Below are 16,919 nucleotides of genomic sequence, written 5' to 3' on the forward strand. Positions count from 1 at the left end.
CTAATTTCACAACTGGCTGTCTTTGATTCTTCAGCCCACCAGGCCTGTTTATCGTGAATTGACTGGGTGACCTTCATGTAAACACACTGCAGTTCAAACCCAGCCCTCTGGTGCCTCAGCTTCCCTAGGCTGCTGTTGGAGCCTTTACTGCTGTTCACAGCACTGGAAACCAGCTTGCAGCACAAGTGAGGACCTCACCAGAAGCCATGAGGTCTTAGCTCTTACACAGGAGACCTGTGGTCTGCCTCAAAATTTTCAGCCACATTTTAAGATACTTTGAAACTTCCTTCCGAAGCAAGTGAAAATACTCTGTAAATTCACATCAGATTTAAATAGGTGTTATTTGAAAGAGCCCTTAGCAACAGAGCTGCATTTTAGCGTGATTATTGTAAAAGCCAAATAAAAATTGTGATTTACAGCCAATTCAGACCATCTGTAGGGATGCTGTTTGCTTTAAACATTGTTTCCTTTAGCCCACACTTATTTTTTGTCCACCTTCTCAAAGAATTCACTGGAAACCCAGGGAAGATGTAAATTACAATGTGTTCCAGAGAACAGGAATTGGAGCAATATATTCATGTTATTTGACCCAAAGAAAGATGCTTTGTCACAACCTCAGAATATCTTCAAAGTCTGGAGAGCTGCATTTGGCTTGGAAGGAGCTGCAGCGGAGCTGTGGCTGTCTAGGAGGCTGCCATCAAAGCAAAATAGTCACTTTTATGAAAAATGCACTGAGAGTTATATTATTCAAGGAATTGGAACATACAGTTTCTTTTATGCCCAAATTCTCTTTCATCTCCTTCAGCCTAAGAAAGAGGGGCCAAATATGGTAAACAGTACTAAGTGACTTCTGGAATTGAAGATGGAAATACCAAGCTTTTTGTCTCTGTGTGTCACTCCTCCTGAGCTGGAGGCGTGTGATGGCAGGCAGCCTTGGCAGGTGATGCTGCTGCTCAGGCAGGATGGCCTACAGCAAATCAAACTAAAATATTATTCTTGTTGACATTAGCAGCCTTGTAGCTACTTTGATTAAAAGCCTAAATAAACAAACTTGAAACTCTGTTCCATTCAAGCAGATGCCTGCATATGTGCATACAGGTTGTGTTAACCCTGTAAATAGCCTTTATTGAGACCTCTTAATTGTTGCAGTGATATTGATCTGGGGGTTGATGCTGCCTATTCCATACCACAGCACTACAATATGGGCTGTGTCACACACTGTAGTGCACACAGGGTGCATTTACTCCAGTTTAGACCAGTGCACTGGGCAGACATTTGAGAATATTGAAGCAAGTCAAGAAATTTCTCTTTTAAAAACACCTGTCTTAACTGGTATTGGGTTGAATAGGGATGGGATGGGTGCATCTGGTACCTCTGTTTTAAATTCATCACCTGCTTTGAACCTCAGGATGTACATCCTGATGGAAGAAGAAATAACAAAAATAAATAAATAAGAATACAGATCTTAAAGGAGCTGACGTCCCCAGTAATTTCACAGAAGGCAAAGGCAAGAGCCAGCATCTTCACAGACATTTCACAGAATATTCTGAGTTGGAAGGGACCCATAAGGACCATCAAGTCCAGCTCTTAAGTAAAGAGCCCACTGGGGAGTGATCCCACAACCTTGTTGTTATTAGCCCCATGCTCTGACCAGCCAAGCTGGCAGAATAAAACTGGCATTATACATCCCTACCACTTACCTTGCCAGGAAAAATGTTCCCTGACCAAATGCAAAAGGGGCAATTGTTCAGTAATTCAGAAAGCCTTGGCTTTCAGTCACTTGAGGAGACACCTGATCAAACCCATGTACAGCATTGTGTTACTTTTGTCTTTGAAAAGGCAAAAGGGACAGATAGTAAAACTGCATATTAATGTACTTCCAGTATGTTCTGGAACAGAGAGAAAAAAGCTCAGGCACTCAGTAGAAAAATGCAAGGGGAGCCCCTAAAGGTGATGATGACTGTTTGAGACAGGTGCTTTGCTTCACATTCCTGTCCTTTTCCATCTCTGTAAGGAGCTTGTGCTTTTTGTATTATCCCCCCCCCATAGAAATTAATCCCCATCCTGAAAAAACATACACAATATGATATGCTGATTAATTTTCATTTTCCCAGTGTGGAAATGAAGAAATTCCAGATGCTGGTCTAAGATCTGTTTGATGCCCATTTACTAATCCTTTTCTATCAAAGCTGTGCATCATTGCTGCATCTGTTGGACAAGGCCATATTTAGGAATAGTTAATTTATCCCCAAAGGCACACAGTAGGAATGCTATCTTTTTTTGACTTTCTACATTACATTTATTATGCCAATTCCATCTCAGTCTCTGCTTCCCTAGGCCTAAATTCCTTCAGCCTTACTGGAATCTTCTTTAGACTTCCATCTTACAGCATGCTCTGATCAAATGCAGGGACCATCTAGTGAATAAATTTACTCATTTGCTTCTTCAGCATTTGTGAAATTGTCTTCAGTTCTCTCTGGTGTTGATCAAAGTATCTTTTTGCCCCTCTCCCCCAGTTTTTACAAAACTATTGAGTGAAATGGTAAGGTAATGAAGGAGTACATTCACCAGGCAAAGGAAGTTTTACTTTCTGCCTATGTTTAAATGCAGAAGCCTGCCCATGTGTGCCCATATGCAGAAATTAACACTTGTGATTAGAGCTGTGCTAGCCAATGTTGCCTGGAGCACACTGGGAACACCTGCGGGTGTAGATCTACCAGCAGGCTGAACCAGGGTGACAGTCTGAAAAGAGGAGCCACAGACAAACAGCTGTGGCTGTAACTCCTCCTGGCACAGCTGGAGCTGAGAGAGGATGTCTGTTCACCACCAAAATTAGTAGGACTCAGTGGGACTTACATTACTTTTCCTATTGCCTCGGGAATTAAGCCAATCTGTTCCTTCACATGTCGAGCCCATCTTCTGGGACATGATTTTCTCCAGTGCAAAGAAGAAAGTAAATCAAGTGCATATTCATCCACTCTGTATTTGGATCTGGATGAACAAGCAACTGTTCTGAATCTTAACTCCATGGTGAATCCACTTTCAAATTTATAGATCAAATTTCTTCATTATATTACTTTTTTATTTTTAAATTACAAGACTTCATCTGGAAGTATTAATCCTCCCTAAAAAGCCATCAGGCACTGAATTTTCAAAGACTATTATTAGCAGAAGGGAGAAGTAGCATCTGCTTCCAAAGAGTATATTTTCTGATAAAGTTCTCAGTTTTGCATATAGAAAGTCCTGGCTGAGATTCATGGAAGCAGAATAACTTTGGGATATCTGCCCAAAACAGGCTGAACAGCTGAGTCTTCTGGGAATCACCTGGTGCTAAGAAATCTTCATTTCTTTTCCTACCTCCACAGATTTTTATGGCACCAAAGAACTCAGGGTACCTGTGCTGGGCAGATAGAGCCTGGGAATTTGATTATAACAATCTTACTCTTGGTGGCTTTTTCCATTGTAATGGAAAATAAAATAAAATGGGTAATAATTTCTCCAAGCATTGAAAGATGAGATCAGGTTCAATAGTTCCTGTTTTTTCTTCACTTATGCAACCTTATCATTGCTTCCTGCCTGCTGTAACACAGAGAAGCAGAGTAGAACAAAACCTCGCTCATAGTGCTAGTGATCTAACTACATATCTGTTCTTTATATCTAGTGAGGATTAAGGTTGTTTTTCTGTTTTATTTCTTGGGGTGTGCTGTTTAGTGTAGTGGTCCAGGGCCTTGGCTCCAACCCACATTGTCATTAGAAACAGTAGATAGCAGCAGATGTTCCCTCATTAGATCCTATCAGGTCCTGAGCATATTTGGCTTGTGAATGCTGGGCAAGAAGCAGATGTTTCAGATGGTCTTTTTTTGTCTTCTTCTTCTTTTTTTTAAACTCCTACACTATTAATACGTGTGATTCCATAGTCATGTGTGGAATCACTCAGATGCTAAATGGAAAAAAACCCTAACAAATAAACAACCCTTCCTATTCCCCAGACAAAATATTCATTAAAACGAAGGTGTTGGTAAGGGGAGTGTAAGTGCTGCTGTTTAATGCTGTAGTGCCAATGTAAATGTTCAATTAACACCTCATCAGTTAATTACTACTTTGAAAATTGGCAGAAGAGAGCTGGTGTAAAATATTCATGGATGGAATACTTGCTTAGGGTGGCCGTGGACAATAAAATAGTAAAATGCCACAGTATTGTCTAATGAGTTCCCCATTAAACTCCAGCCTAAATATATCCCTTGCTCCTCCTCTATTACTTTGGTGCCATTGGAAATGGCAGCACAGAGCTCCCCCATGTAACCTGCCTCTTTTCTTTCCCCAGGACATGCATGTTATCAGCACAGATGAGAATCAGGTGTTTGCAGCTGTTCAAGAGTGGAACCAGAACGACACGTACAATCTGTACATCTCCGACACCCGAGGGGTCTACTTCACCCTGGCCTTGGAAAATGTCAAGAGTAGTCAAGGGCTGGAGGGGAATGTGATGATTGACCTCTATGAGGTATGTCATAACTCCAAATATCTCACTGCTGTCTCAGGAGCTCACATGATGCCAATTCCCTCCTTGCACATCAGTGTCATAAAATGCATGTGAACAGAGAAGCCAACAAATGACTAAATACAGAGTTTTACCCCTCCTAGATTTACTGCTGTATTCACCAGTGGGTTCTCAGGTGAGGAACAGCTCATGGCTCTTTGATGCATAGGAAAAAGTTGTGGAATAGTTCAGTTGCTAAGAGGAACTCTGTTTTCAGCCAGAATGCTGCTTGGACCCGTGTTGGCTCTATGGCTCTGAAAGCTCCCAGCAGTCTCAGTAGTATCATTCTCCAATATTTGCTGCATTTCTGGCAACCTAATCTCTTGTTTTAGAAGAGACTGCCATTTTCAGCTGTCCTTGTCACCTTTCTCAGCTTGGACTATTCTGGGAACTTAAGTGGTTATAGATATGCCCTCTTGGGCTATCCCATGTGCATGGAAACTCTCATACCTCATTTTGATGCCCTCTTTACCCTGAGCCTTTTTCTGAACAAGTGTGCTCTGCTTAAGCTCATGGTACAAATGCCAATTTGCATTGGCTTCTATGACAATTGATCCCAACAATAGGACTTCTAATGTGCCCTTGTCCATTGCTCTCCTGCCTGTTTTCCCTCTGGAACAAGCACTCAGCTGAGGAGAAATTCAATCCTCAGCTGGTGTTCTGAGGGTCAGGTTCTGTTTTCAGGTCTCCTTCAGGGTATTTTTCTGACCATTTAGAATAAAGGTCATAAAGTAGATCTGAGTGCCTTTGAGGATGAAGATGCTTCCTGTACTTCCCCATCACTGTCTCAATATTAGCTCTGCTCTGTAGTCTTCCTTCAGCTGCCCTCTACTTGGAAACCACCTTGAATTGTCCAGAGATCTCAAGAGTTATACATCAGTGCAGATGGACTGGAGGAGTATGGGCACTGCCATTTCAGTCATTTGGACATTTTTTACCATTAATCTCTCTGCAGTGCTGGCAGCCCATGGAAAAACTGTTACCTCTTATTAATGTCAGCTGGGGAAGCAGCTTTACTGCATTATATAAAGGTGTCCTACATCCCAGGGGGTAAAGAAAATCTTTTGTTTTGTTTTATTCATCTGACACCACACAGCAACCTGGATTGAAATTGATGGGATCAGACTTAGAGCATCATATCTGCTGAGTATCTAGATAGAAGGAATATTGGCTGACACAGAACCTGGCACAAACCTTCCTTTCAGTTTGATGTTCTTGCTGGAAGAGAACAGAGCCAGCCAGCATGGTTCTCTGAGTCAGATTGTTATAGTGATCTAGGGGAAAATGGAGAGGAAGGCAAGAGGAGGAGAAAAATCCACAGATAAATTAAAAGTAAGTGGAGAGATTGCCAAATGAGTCCTTCTCTGGTGGCAGCAGTATATTTAAAAAAGCATCAACATTAGAGAAGATGCCAGAGAAAGGCCTGTTTAATGTGCATGTTTGTCAGGTGTTAGAAGTAAGTTCTTCTGGTTGCAGTGAACACGTTTGTGTGTGTAATTCCCAAGCTGATTCTAAATCAAGAATAAATCTGCTCAATGCTGTGAAGCAGGGAATTGGACTGGGTACAAATAAATAAAAAATCCTTCATGGTGTCTGCTTGAGTTCACAAGGAGGCTGTCCTAGTGACCACCTCCTAAAGTGAGGGAAGAGCTAAATCACTGACCACAGTCTGAGTGCCCTTTCTAGTTCCTGTGTCTGCCCAGGCTGTGTTGGAATGGTCCACAGCAAGACAATCCCACCTGTGACAATCCATGACTGAGATGATAACAGACTGTGAGAAGGTGTGTCTATAGCTATGGTATATGTCCCTGTCACTCTGGAAATTACTTTTTCCTAGAAGTATGCATGTTGGCTGAGAAGTATGTTCAATGTATGAAGGTGGTAATGGGGAGTGAAAAATGTCTTAAGAGTTGTGTGCTCAAGTGTCTTGTATGGATCTTTCTGAAGCTGTGGAGCAGCATTAGTATCTGCACAAAATGCATTCAGGGTGGTGAGGATTCTACAATTCCTGTGGGGGAGCTGATGGAGTGCTTTCCTCTCTGACCACTGGTAGTCATGCACTTGCTTGCCTGGGCCTTTCTCTGCAATCACTCTGTGAGCAGCAAGGCTGAGCAGCTCCCTGTGTGTGTCAGGGTTGTGCATGTGCAATTGGTCTGTCTCTTCCTTCTGAGAGTACACAAGCATGTGTGTGCAGTCTTTTTTTTAAGATAAAGCTGTCCAAGACTGACAGAATAACTTTGCTTTCTCAGGAAAGGATTCTGAATCCCAGCCCATGACTAGAATCATAAAAAGAAAAAAAAAATCAGGATTTCAGAGCACTTTTATTGCTCGATATATAAAGTGCTCTTTAATCATTTATGGCCAGCGTTTCATAGGGACTATATAATAGAACAATTTTGGGACAGCACAAAGCAAAGTACAACTGCAACTATAGGCTGTAGCCTCTGGTAGTAAAGGCAGAAATATATTATTTTTCCATCCCTGTCTATTCATGCACTGTCACTGTGAGACAGGAGTACCCTTTTCAGGGTGCCTTTCTACTAAAACAAAGAAATCCTGAATACTTAGTTGGATAGGGTCTAACAATCTAGCTGGGAAATTGAAAAGGTTATCTTTTTTTCTGCTTATGTCAACAATGAATTAGTTAACTATTTAATTTAAATACTATTGCCCTTTATAGCAAGCTGTGTCAAAGTCTTTATGAACTTCAAGTGAAATTCAGGATGGTGCTATTTGAATGACTTAGTACATCACTGTGCTGTACCAAAGCACTGTACATAAGTAGTTTCACAGCATGTGATTTAAAGTGCAATAAGGTCCTGTTCACTGGTAGCTGTAGCATCCAAATCCAGCTACATAATTAAATGGGTTGAGCTGTAAAAAGCTCTAAATTTGCTGTGTAACTGTTTGCCATGCCATGTCATTTAATCTCTGTGAATAAAAACTCTTGATGAATGATTCTGTCTGCTAATTCCACATCATAAGCAGAGGTGAGGTGGATGACTGAACTGACTTGCTGGAAACCAAAAGTTTCTCATTTACCCCCTCCTTCTCCTGATATCACTTCCCTTTTTATTGCAGCACTCAGATTGCAGAATGACAGCATAACAAATTCATTCTCAAGCTGCAGCAGCTATTGGGCTATTGATTTTCAGTGTGCTGAGAAGATGGGAACATTCTGCAGTGTGAGTTGTGGTTTGAGGTTGACTCTTTTTTTCTCCTCACTAAGATACTTTTAGGCTTGGTTCCAGTGTGGAACTGTTAGTGTCATGTCTTTGCAAAATCCTCCTGCAGGTCTGTGGATTTAAACTGTTGGGTAAAACACCAGGAAAAAATGAAAGGATGAAGACCTCATTGCCAGCTCTGTAACTGGCATTCTGTGTGGCCTTGCTTGAGTCACCAGTGCTTTGGTTTCCTCAAAATACAAAACTGTAACAAAAATACCTCTGTGCCCCAAGTTATCCCATTGAAACACTGATAATTATTGTTTCGAAACACATTGAGATCCTTAGATGAAATGTCTGAAGAAGTCTGGATGAGAATAGAAACACTGAAATGCAAGTTTATGTGCGTGTGTTGCTGTTTTCTTCACAAGCCCAAAATTGCTGCTGTTTCCTGCTGCTGCTGTGCAAGAGAAAAATAATTGCCTGTGCATGTTTCATCTTTCAGGGGGAAGGATGCCTACACAGTTGAGAGGTTGTCACTTTACAGATAATGCTACTGACATCTTGCCATGTTCCCATGATGATTCTGAAATACAATATTTCTTTCCCATTTGTCATCTTTGCACCTATGATGGCTCTGTCTCTTCCTCAGCACTCCAGCTTGCCTTTGATGTGCATTGGCAATTCTGGCCCTGACACTGACCACACTGACAGAGCCATCAGAGCCCTGGTGGGTTTGACAGAGAAAAAAGGACATGCACAGAACCTGCATGGACTTGATCTATTTTTCAGCCATGTCAATTTTTCCTAGGTAGCAGGGATAAAGGGAATGTTCTTGGCTAACAAGAAGATTGACAACCAAGTGAAAACTTTCATCACCTACAATAAAGGGAGAGACTGGAGTTTGTTGCAGGCTCCGCACACGGATCTGAGGGGAAATCCCATTCACTGTCTCCTAGTAAGTACCTGAGGGGGGAATTTGGGGGATGATAATACCCCAGAACAATCTTTTTTCTACCAGGTAACATAACAAAAAGAGGGCAGCTCCCCTCTCCATGCAATGTCTCATGGAGTGCAGTGCTTCAGGTTTGGGCTGCCAGGGGTTTGTACATTGTAATTTACGTTAATTTAATTTAATTTCTGGAATAAATAGTGGATCAGCTGCCTTCTGCAGAAGTGCTGTGTTCCTGGAAGAGCAGGGGAAGCTGGATGCTGTGTCTGGCAGTCAGTTCTCTCGACACTAGATGGGAGGCGAGAGCTGCTGTAGCTCAGAACTCTGAGCACAGTAATTGGAAACAGGCTGAAAGGAAAAGAGAGCTGGGATTGCTTTCAGGCTGCTCTCTTGGCATTAATATTTATTAACATTCATCATTTTCTCTTTGAGCTCATAAGTGAGAATCGACACATTCTTCCAAATATATGTGCAGCTTTGTGTTGGTGTAAATTGTATCCATCTCTGAACTTACTGATATAGATCCACACATAGCTACGTCTTTAATCATCATTATTTGCAAACAGCTTCCAAGAGGGAGAGTGAAATATAAGTAATGTGAATAGAATTGGAGACCTCTATGAAGTTAGAGAGCCTAAACTGATCTTGACATATTTTTCAGCTGATGCAATCTATTCACAGTAGTGGGGTAATACTCAGAACCCCTGTATTTGGGATTCTCAATAGTTTTCATATTATACTAATTCTAATATGGTTCCAGGCAGAATCAGGGACACTATTTAGATTGCTCTTACTGCTCCTGTCCTGTACTTGCATGTTGTTTTGCATCTTAAAAAAAATTATTTTCTCATTTTGAGGCATTAGAATCTGAATCAGCATTATATTTTGTAGCTGAATGCTACACTAATCTCTTAACTGAATGTCATGCACTATTGAAAGAGCAAAGAATAAATATTTGAAGCTGCTCAAATAATTGATTTTTTGATTGAGCCAAAATGAAAGTCCTTCATTTCCTCTCCAGTTTGGACAAAATGGATAGGAGAGACTGGGGGTAAGACAGAAGAGTTATTTCAGAGCATGACTAAATTATTTTGGGGTTGTTTCCTTCTTTCAAATTTTTAAAATTTGTAACTAAGTGAATTTTTTATTAGATACTTCTATGTGGTGAAAACTAAAAAAGATGGCATGCAAAACCTTTGAAGGCATAAAGCAATTCAGTTGTTTGGAAGGGACTATGTAAAGAAGCCTTTGTGTTTCAAACAGATAGTGTAATCTAGTTTTAACTGAAGTGAACATATTCAGTAAAAAAACGCTGACATTTTGACCTCAAATTATAACCAATTTAATCAGAAACTCAAGATTTTTATTATATGATATGATAGTATAATATCCTAGGGGACTGGCAAGGCAGAAGAACAAAAAAAAAAAAAAAACACATCAGCAAGTAAAATAATAAAAGTAGACTTTATTTTTTTTCCCATAAATTTGAAGTTAGAGTTCTGAAACTGCTTTCCTGGTATTTTTGTGCAGGGATCATGCAAAGCCTGACTTGCCACTCTGGTTATAAGTGAGCCTATAAGTGCAGGAATTGGGTATTTTATATACAAGGCTATACCTGCCACTGTAGTTGCCCATTATATAATGGAAGGGGTTAAATATCTGTGTGTGAAATAGAAATGGACAGTTTTTATGAAGGGAGAGAGAGTTATGGTCCCTTTAAGCCTTACTTTCCATACTGTATCTGCTACTGTATCCATGGGCACCAGAAGATACAATAAACTTCATTTAAAATTAGACCAGATATGCCTGAACAAGCTGGGTTCCCTTGGGGGTGATAAATTTGAACAAGCCAGGCAAAGGGTCAGGAGGAGGAGCAGAAAGTGTGGGCACTTGTAGGGACACAGTGAGAACTGACCTAGAGAAGCTCATGGTTCTCTGGGGATTGCATTTCCATCATCGGAGCTCCACTGTACATAAACCACTATTTAAACATTAGTTTGTTTTTATTTTGCACTCTATGCAACCATGTACTTGCTCTGAGAATTACTTCCACCTGGGCAAGCTCAGTAGATGTTTGTCATGCTGTTTACGTTTCTTAAGTGCTCTGTGACTTGAGCTGGAGTGCAGGAATTGTTCTGTGATTTCAGGGTGCTGAGGGACAAATCCTCAATGGACTTTAACCTTGTATCTCAGTCTTTGTCCTTCCAGGAGAATGGGAAGTATTTTATCAGCCCTGCCCTGTGATAAGGCCAGAAGAATATTTAGCCATGTTGATTTTTCCTCTTCTCCAACATTGGGTAAAACAGGCAAGAGGCCTCTTTCGTTCACTCCTCCATGCTTAGGTTTTCACCAGCTTTTGGAATGGCAGAGGGGCAGGAAACCTCAGCTGAGCATGCAGAATCTCAGGTGGTCAACTTGCAGATTTGAAAGAAAGCAAATAGCTGAAATCTGAACTAAACTTACTCATTAGGTTTTACAGGAACAGACAGTCTTCCTGCCATGGAAAGGGATTGATACAAGTACACAAAATATAGCAAACCACAAAGTGAAATAGCAATTCTGCAAGAGAGACAAGCTATTTAAAAATCCCATCTGAGGTTCACGCCTAATGGTGGGGAAGATGAAGGCAGAATGTGGAATGAAAGAATTCTAGAAGTTATAGAGAATAAACCATAGAAGTTGGGAGTGGTAGGAAAGTTTTTGAAGCAGAAGCACTCTAAGTTTACTTTCCTGGAAATAACTCAGGGATCCATAAGGGTTTTCTGCTGAGGAAAAATGCAGAGAAAAGGAATTTTCCTCTGCTCTGAGGCAATTCTGTTCCTTGTCAATGTGACATAGCTTAGCATTTAAAACACTTCACAAACTCCACTCACCTCTTCAGCCACCCCTGCATCACTAGTTTTACCTCCTTATGTCAATTGCTCCTTTTCCTTCTAGACATAACTGTTCCTGACATGATCCTGCTTTTCCTTATGGCGCAGATAAGTGAATTCTTCATAGTCCATTGTACATGTGGTGTAGCTCCCATCCTTGCTGCACAGCAGATACTAATGCTTTCCCACTGCTGCTTTCAGCATAATTGTCTCCAGCAGTAGCTCAGGACTCACAATGATGTATGTTCCAGCTCATTGGCAAAATGGGATCTGCCATTTCCCAGAGTGGCAGCACAGTCCCCAGCCTGTGAGTGCAGTGCTGTGTGCTCTGTGCATTGGGTCTTTAAACCTAAACCAAGTGAGAATTAAAACAGAAGTAAGTACATAGCAGCTAAGTTGTTGGCTAAGGAGGTTAGGAAGGAATCTGGTTGAAGCACAGGGCGAGCCAGACAAAACCATGCCTCTAATGACAGTACACTCCAGGTGGTTTTTCAAAAGGACTCATTTCTTCACATTTTTTGTGAGACAACTCTAAATAATGAGGAAGGAGGAAAGCAATGAAATTCCATCTAATCCCAGGGTTTTGTTTTTCTTGTGTATACCACTTGTATTCTAAGATGAATATACTTAATCTTCATTAAATAGCTGCTAAGGTATTTTATTCCAAAGATGCTGGTTTAGTTCAGTACTTACCATGTGTTGTGAAGTGGTTAACTGAGGAGTGGTTGTGTCTGGCAAGAGATGAGCCTGGGAGAGTTATTCAATTAGCTTTCAGGGATGGACTTGTGGTTCAAACACAGGGCTGAATCTCAGGAGAATCTTGATTCAATTTTTGGGTCTATCTCAAATTTCCTATGTGACCTTGGGCAAGTCATATATTTTCTCTGTGCCTTGCTTCCCCAGACATCTGTTTATTTCCTCCCACATTTTTTTTGTCTTTTCCATAGGAATTTAAAAGGATTTCAGGATAAAGACCCTCTTCTCATAAAGGGGGACCTTTATGCCATCTGGTACAGGGTATTTTAAGCATCTAAGTGAGGTGTTTTGAATATGTCTCTTGAAAGTGTTTATCTCTTTTCATTGTTCCTTGCTATCGCAGGTGAGCAAATACTGTGACTACCCCTAGGTTTGTGAATGGTGACCAGCATCATCTTTGTGTTATATATAATATTTTCTCTCACTTCTGATGAGGGACAGGCACTAATATATTTGGTTTGTATTGTGTCCTGCCATTGGAGATAGTTCAGGTGGGCTGTGCAGAACAGCCAAAAGTGGATTTGTGGATGTTTATGAGAAATTTTACTAAGAACTCATGAGTTTCTTGAGGGGGGGCCCATAAGAGTGTTGGCTTGAAAATATTAGGAAGCAAGTAATGAACTCCAGCATAATTGTAAAAACTGTGGCAGTGGGCAGAGAAAGGGGCTTTATCACCTGTGCTTTATCTTCTATCTAGAGTTTAAATGCTCCATGATGTGGTTGCCTTTCCCTTGGTGGCTGTGCAAGAGTTAGCACAGATGGAAACAAGGCAAGACAAGGAAACGCAAACCTGTGATTCTGGTGATAATAATGATTTTAGTAGCCTGTTGGTAATGACAAAAAGGACAGAGAAAATTGATGAAAATTCTGAAAACCAGTGAGATGTCTGTATGTGAATTAAGCTGTGGGAGCTGGAGGAGGAGAACAGAAGGACCAACAGAACACAAAACAATTGGAAAAATATCTGTTGATGAACTGTATAAGGACAGAGATTGAGAAGGTGTTCAGGGGAATGAGGAAGAGAATGCTAACACAGTCAGGATGTGGGGTGCCCATGGGCAGTAACTTCAGGTGTTTGGCTAAGAGTGGAAAGGTTGGCTTTCACACCATAGCCAGTTGGCACTAGAGACTCTAAGCATTACTGCACTCCAACCAGTAAGAAGTCATGCCACTAAAAAGATCATCTGTCTGCTTAGACAGATGGCATGGCTTTTAATATTGGAGAGATATATTTCATTTCTATATGCTATATCTGTGAAATGAGATAAATTTGAAAGGAAGCCTCTGGTAGCACAAAGATTGAATCTTAAGGTCTCATCTGAGTTGGGAATTGGCTGAGTTGCCATTAGGTTCTGTCTTCAAAATGCTGAAGTGGGCTTGGAGTATGTTAGTTTTAAAAATATGTTTTCTATTTAGTCTTCTCACAACCTACCCAAATGTAAAAGGAAAGAGTCCGTGCTCTTGCAGTGCTTTTCCACTTCCTGCATTCGTGTCAGCTCAATTTGTTTTCCACTCCCTCCCGGCGCCCCGGGCTGCTCCCGCGGCTGCCCTCGCAAGGCTGTCACTTGGAGTTAGGCTGCTCAGTACATTCCACTTGGCAGCTTGTGCTCCCTGCTGCACACCCACGTCCCCCTTTCCTGTCTCACGTAAGTGAGAGCTCCCATCTCTCCTCAGCACCCTCGTTTGCCTTTGCCAGAAGAGCCCTGCCTTTCTCCACAGGAGAATTGCCATTTCAGTCACATTCACCTGCTTTGAGATGGGATGGATAAGTGGCCCTCCTCCAGTGACCTTTGGGACTAGGTCTCCTATAGAGGAGGTCTGCAGGGCTCTTGGGGTCACAGCTCTAGCCTTTAGGCAGCTGGTGTTATTCAGGAAAACCTGCCTCCTTTGAGCATGAAGATTCCTCTGCACAGCCCCTCTTACACAGCTGGGCAAGCTGAAGCATGGGCTTTGCTCCAGTTCTGCTCCTGTGTGATGTCCACTTGGAATGGGTCAGTTTGCTTCAGGTTTTCTTGGCAGTATTTTTCCCCTGCTCCTCCCTTAGCCTGTTTCATGAAGGGCTCTTCATGAGGTTTGAAAGAAAAAAAATTCTGGAAATAAAACCCGAGTGAAGAAAATAGCATTCAGAAATTTTCAGAAAATATCACATTACAGATTTGGAGGGAATTGTAATGGCAGCCTTGAAAATCTGCCCATCTGTCTTACTTTCTAGCTCAGCTGATTTATTCTGTACCACTTGAGTCTTACCTGAGTGCCCAGCACACAAAATCAATAGCAAGTAGGTAAGGTTTCCATGGATGTATTTGTATTGAAAACTTAAAGGTCACATCCAGATGGGCAATGAAGCTTTGCTTTAAACTTGAAATGAACACTTTCTAGTTGTGGTACTTTTTTGTATTTATTGCAGTGCATTTCAGAGCAGTCATATATAAAAAAGAGTTAAGAAATGGTAAAGTATGAAATGAGGTAAGGTTTTTCCCTTGGCTAATTAGTGGTGATTCAGCACCACACCTGTAGGGTTAAATTGCTTCTTGTTTCAGAGGTAAGCTTGGGCAGTGCTGCTCAGAGTCATTTCATATCTGCACCGGTCTGCATGATTGCTTCTCACAGGGTAGGAGCCAGGAGCCTCAGGTAGTCCTTACATCATCTGCCTCTGCAAGCCTGGTCCTCTCCTTTCAGGTACAGCCTCAAAGATGTGGTCCTTGGAAGGGGGTTTCAGCCTGGTGCATCAGATTCCCACTGGGAATGGGTTGTGTCAGAAAATGATGGCAAAGTGGCTGTGCCCATCTAAGGGATTAGGAGGAAATACAGAAAGACTCTGTATGTTTCTAGGCCTGTAGAAACAGGAGCATAGATTGTTGTTTCTGCTTTTTACTTTCATTTCCCCTTTCTCGATAGCCCTATTGCTCCCTTCATCTTCACCTGAAGGTCTCAGACAACCCCTACACCTCAGGAAACATCGCCAGCCGAGACACTGCCCCCAGTATCATTGTAGCTTCAGGTATGAAACACTTAAAAATTCCCTGTGTTGGATGTGCAAACGTGGATAAATTCTGGAGTTTGTGGAGGGTGTTGGGTGGCTCTGGGGTGTCACACCACCAGTATTGGGAAAGGAGGCAGGCTGTCAAATGAAAATCCTTATGGGCCTTCAGCTTGTCATATGCTTTTTATGGAAACTGGCCTTCAAGACAGAGGAGATCATGTCTAGCCCTCTACTCCTGTGAGCATAAGATCAAATCAGGGCATTTCCTTTGCATGTAGAGGTGTGTAGAGTTGTATATATTGGGTCTTTTATATATTTTTTTCAAACTGAAACACCTTCCCTCTTCCCCCTTCCCTCTCATTTTCCTCCCAAACCCAGAAGTTCTACAGCTGCAAAATAAAAAAATACATTTACTTCCCTGATTTGCTAATTGTGCTGTTTCTGAGAGGGTTCCTTCACTAACCAGTGCTCATCTTACAGGTAATATAGGCACTGAGCTATCAGACAATGACATCAGCATGTTTGTTACTTCTGATGCTGGGAACACTTGGAGGCAGGTAAATGACACAGAATCACTGGTTTAAATACAAATCAGGAAATATCATAAAAGTAGATTCAATCTGTCACTTACTTTATGTTTCATTTGGTTTGGGGTAGCTTTTTCTCAAAGGTACCAAGATGTTCAAAGAGAAAAACTGAATATGCTGTTAGACTTCATATAACAGAAAATTATTTTTATTATTCTACTCAGAGTTTGACTTCAGTTTAACCCCATAGAAAAGACAACAGAATAAATTATGAACAATAAGGGGAGAGAAAGTGTTACCTTCTACTGTTGTAAATCCCTCATGCCAACCAAACTATTTTTCTTTTTGTCCATGACTGTACTTACCCAAAAATCAGCAGTTTCACTGTTCTATTTTTTCTCACTTCAGCTGAGACTCACTTCACCTAAGCTGAGTTGTCCAAAGTTTGTTGTCCATATAAATGGATTATTTTGCAGAAAATTCAAAATTCAGAAAAAGGCAAAATTCAGTTTTCCTTGTTCAAAGCTACCTACCTGTGGAAAGAGACTGGATGATGAAATTATATCCAGTTCCTAATATTTAGTGGAGTCTCACCTCCTCTAATGTGTTTATCTTCAGATCAGGAAATTCTGTTTACTCCTATTTTCTGAATGGGATATCAAGTCATGGAGAGAAAGAGTAACTTTCTCAGACTAACAAATGCAGCTGTAGAGACTGTAGAGCAGATGTTTGCAGAAAGTTAATATAAAAAAGACACAGGGAGAGGAAATATTTTCCAATATTTGATAATCCAAGAATCTAATTATTTTGCAGTGTTTGACCAGCCTCATTTTTCTGCCTAAATCAATTATTTGAGATGGGGCCAGACATGTGCAAACACATGAAATTCTTCTTTAAACAAAAATTTGTCATCGAAAGGAGGGAAATTGTTGATCCTTGCAAAAAGATCATATTTCTAACTTTCTGTCAAGCAAGGGAAGAATGGATTTTCCATGGACCTGGAAAAAATACCCAAAAAATAATAAAAAAAAAACCTGAGTCCAGGAAATATATCTATAATTTTCTCTACTTTATAATTTTCTTGGCATATAACTGTCCTGTGTCATGATCACACTTAAAGAACT

At 41.0% G+C, this 16,919-nt stretch overlaps 1 protein-coding gene across 3 annotated transcripts in view; it reads left to right on the forward strand.

Moving 5' to 3' along the window:
• LOC128937636 (VPS10 domain-containing receptor SorCS1) overlaps positions 1-16,919 on the forward strand; it is a 256,431-nt gene that overhangs the window by 190,535 nt on the left and 48,977 nt on the right. For all 3 annotated transcript variants that reach the window (XM_054277425.1, XM_054277427.1, XM_054277426.1), the window contains exons 9-12: positions 4,325-4,504; positions 8,516-8,662; positions 15,184-15,286; positions 15,749-15,825. In XM_054277425.1, coding sequence (XP_054133400.1) covers positions 4,325-4,504; positions 8,516-8,662; positions 15,184-15,286; positions 15,749-15,825 — 507 coding nt within the window. The remainder of the gene's footprint in view (positions 1-4,324; positions 4,505-8,515; positions 8,663-15,183; positions 15,287-15,748; positions 15,826-16,919) is intronic.

This window comes from Melozone crissalis, unplaced genomic scaffold (assembly GCF_028551555.1).
Source record: "Melozone crissalis strain CALT ecotype California unplaced genomic scaffold, PUWL_Pcris_2 ptg000019l_1, whole genome shotgun sequence".
NCBI classification, from domain to species: Eukaryota; Metazoa; Chordata; class Aves; order Passeriformes; family Passerellidae; genus Melozone; species Melozone crissalis.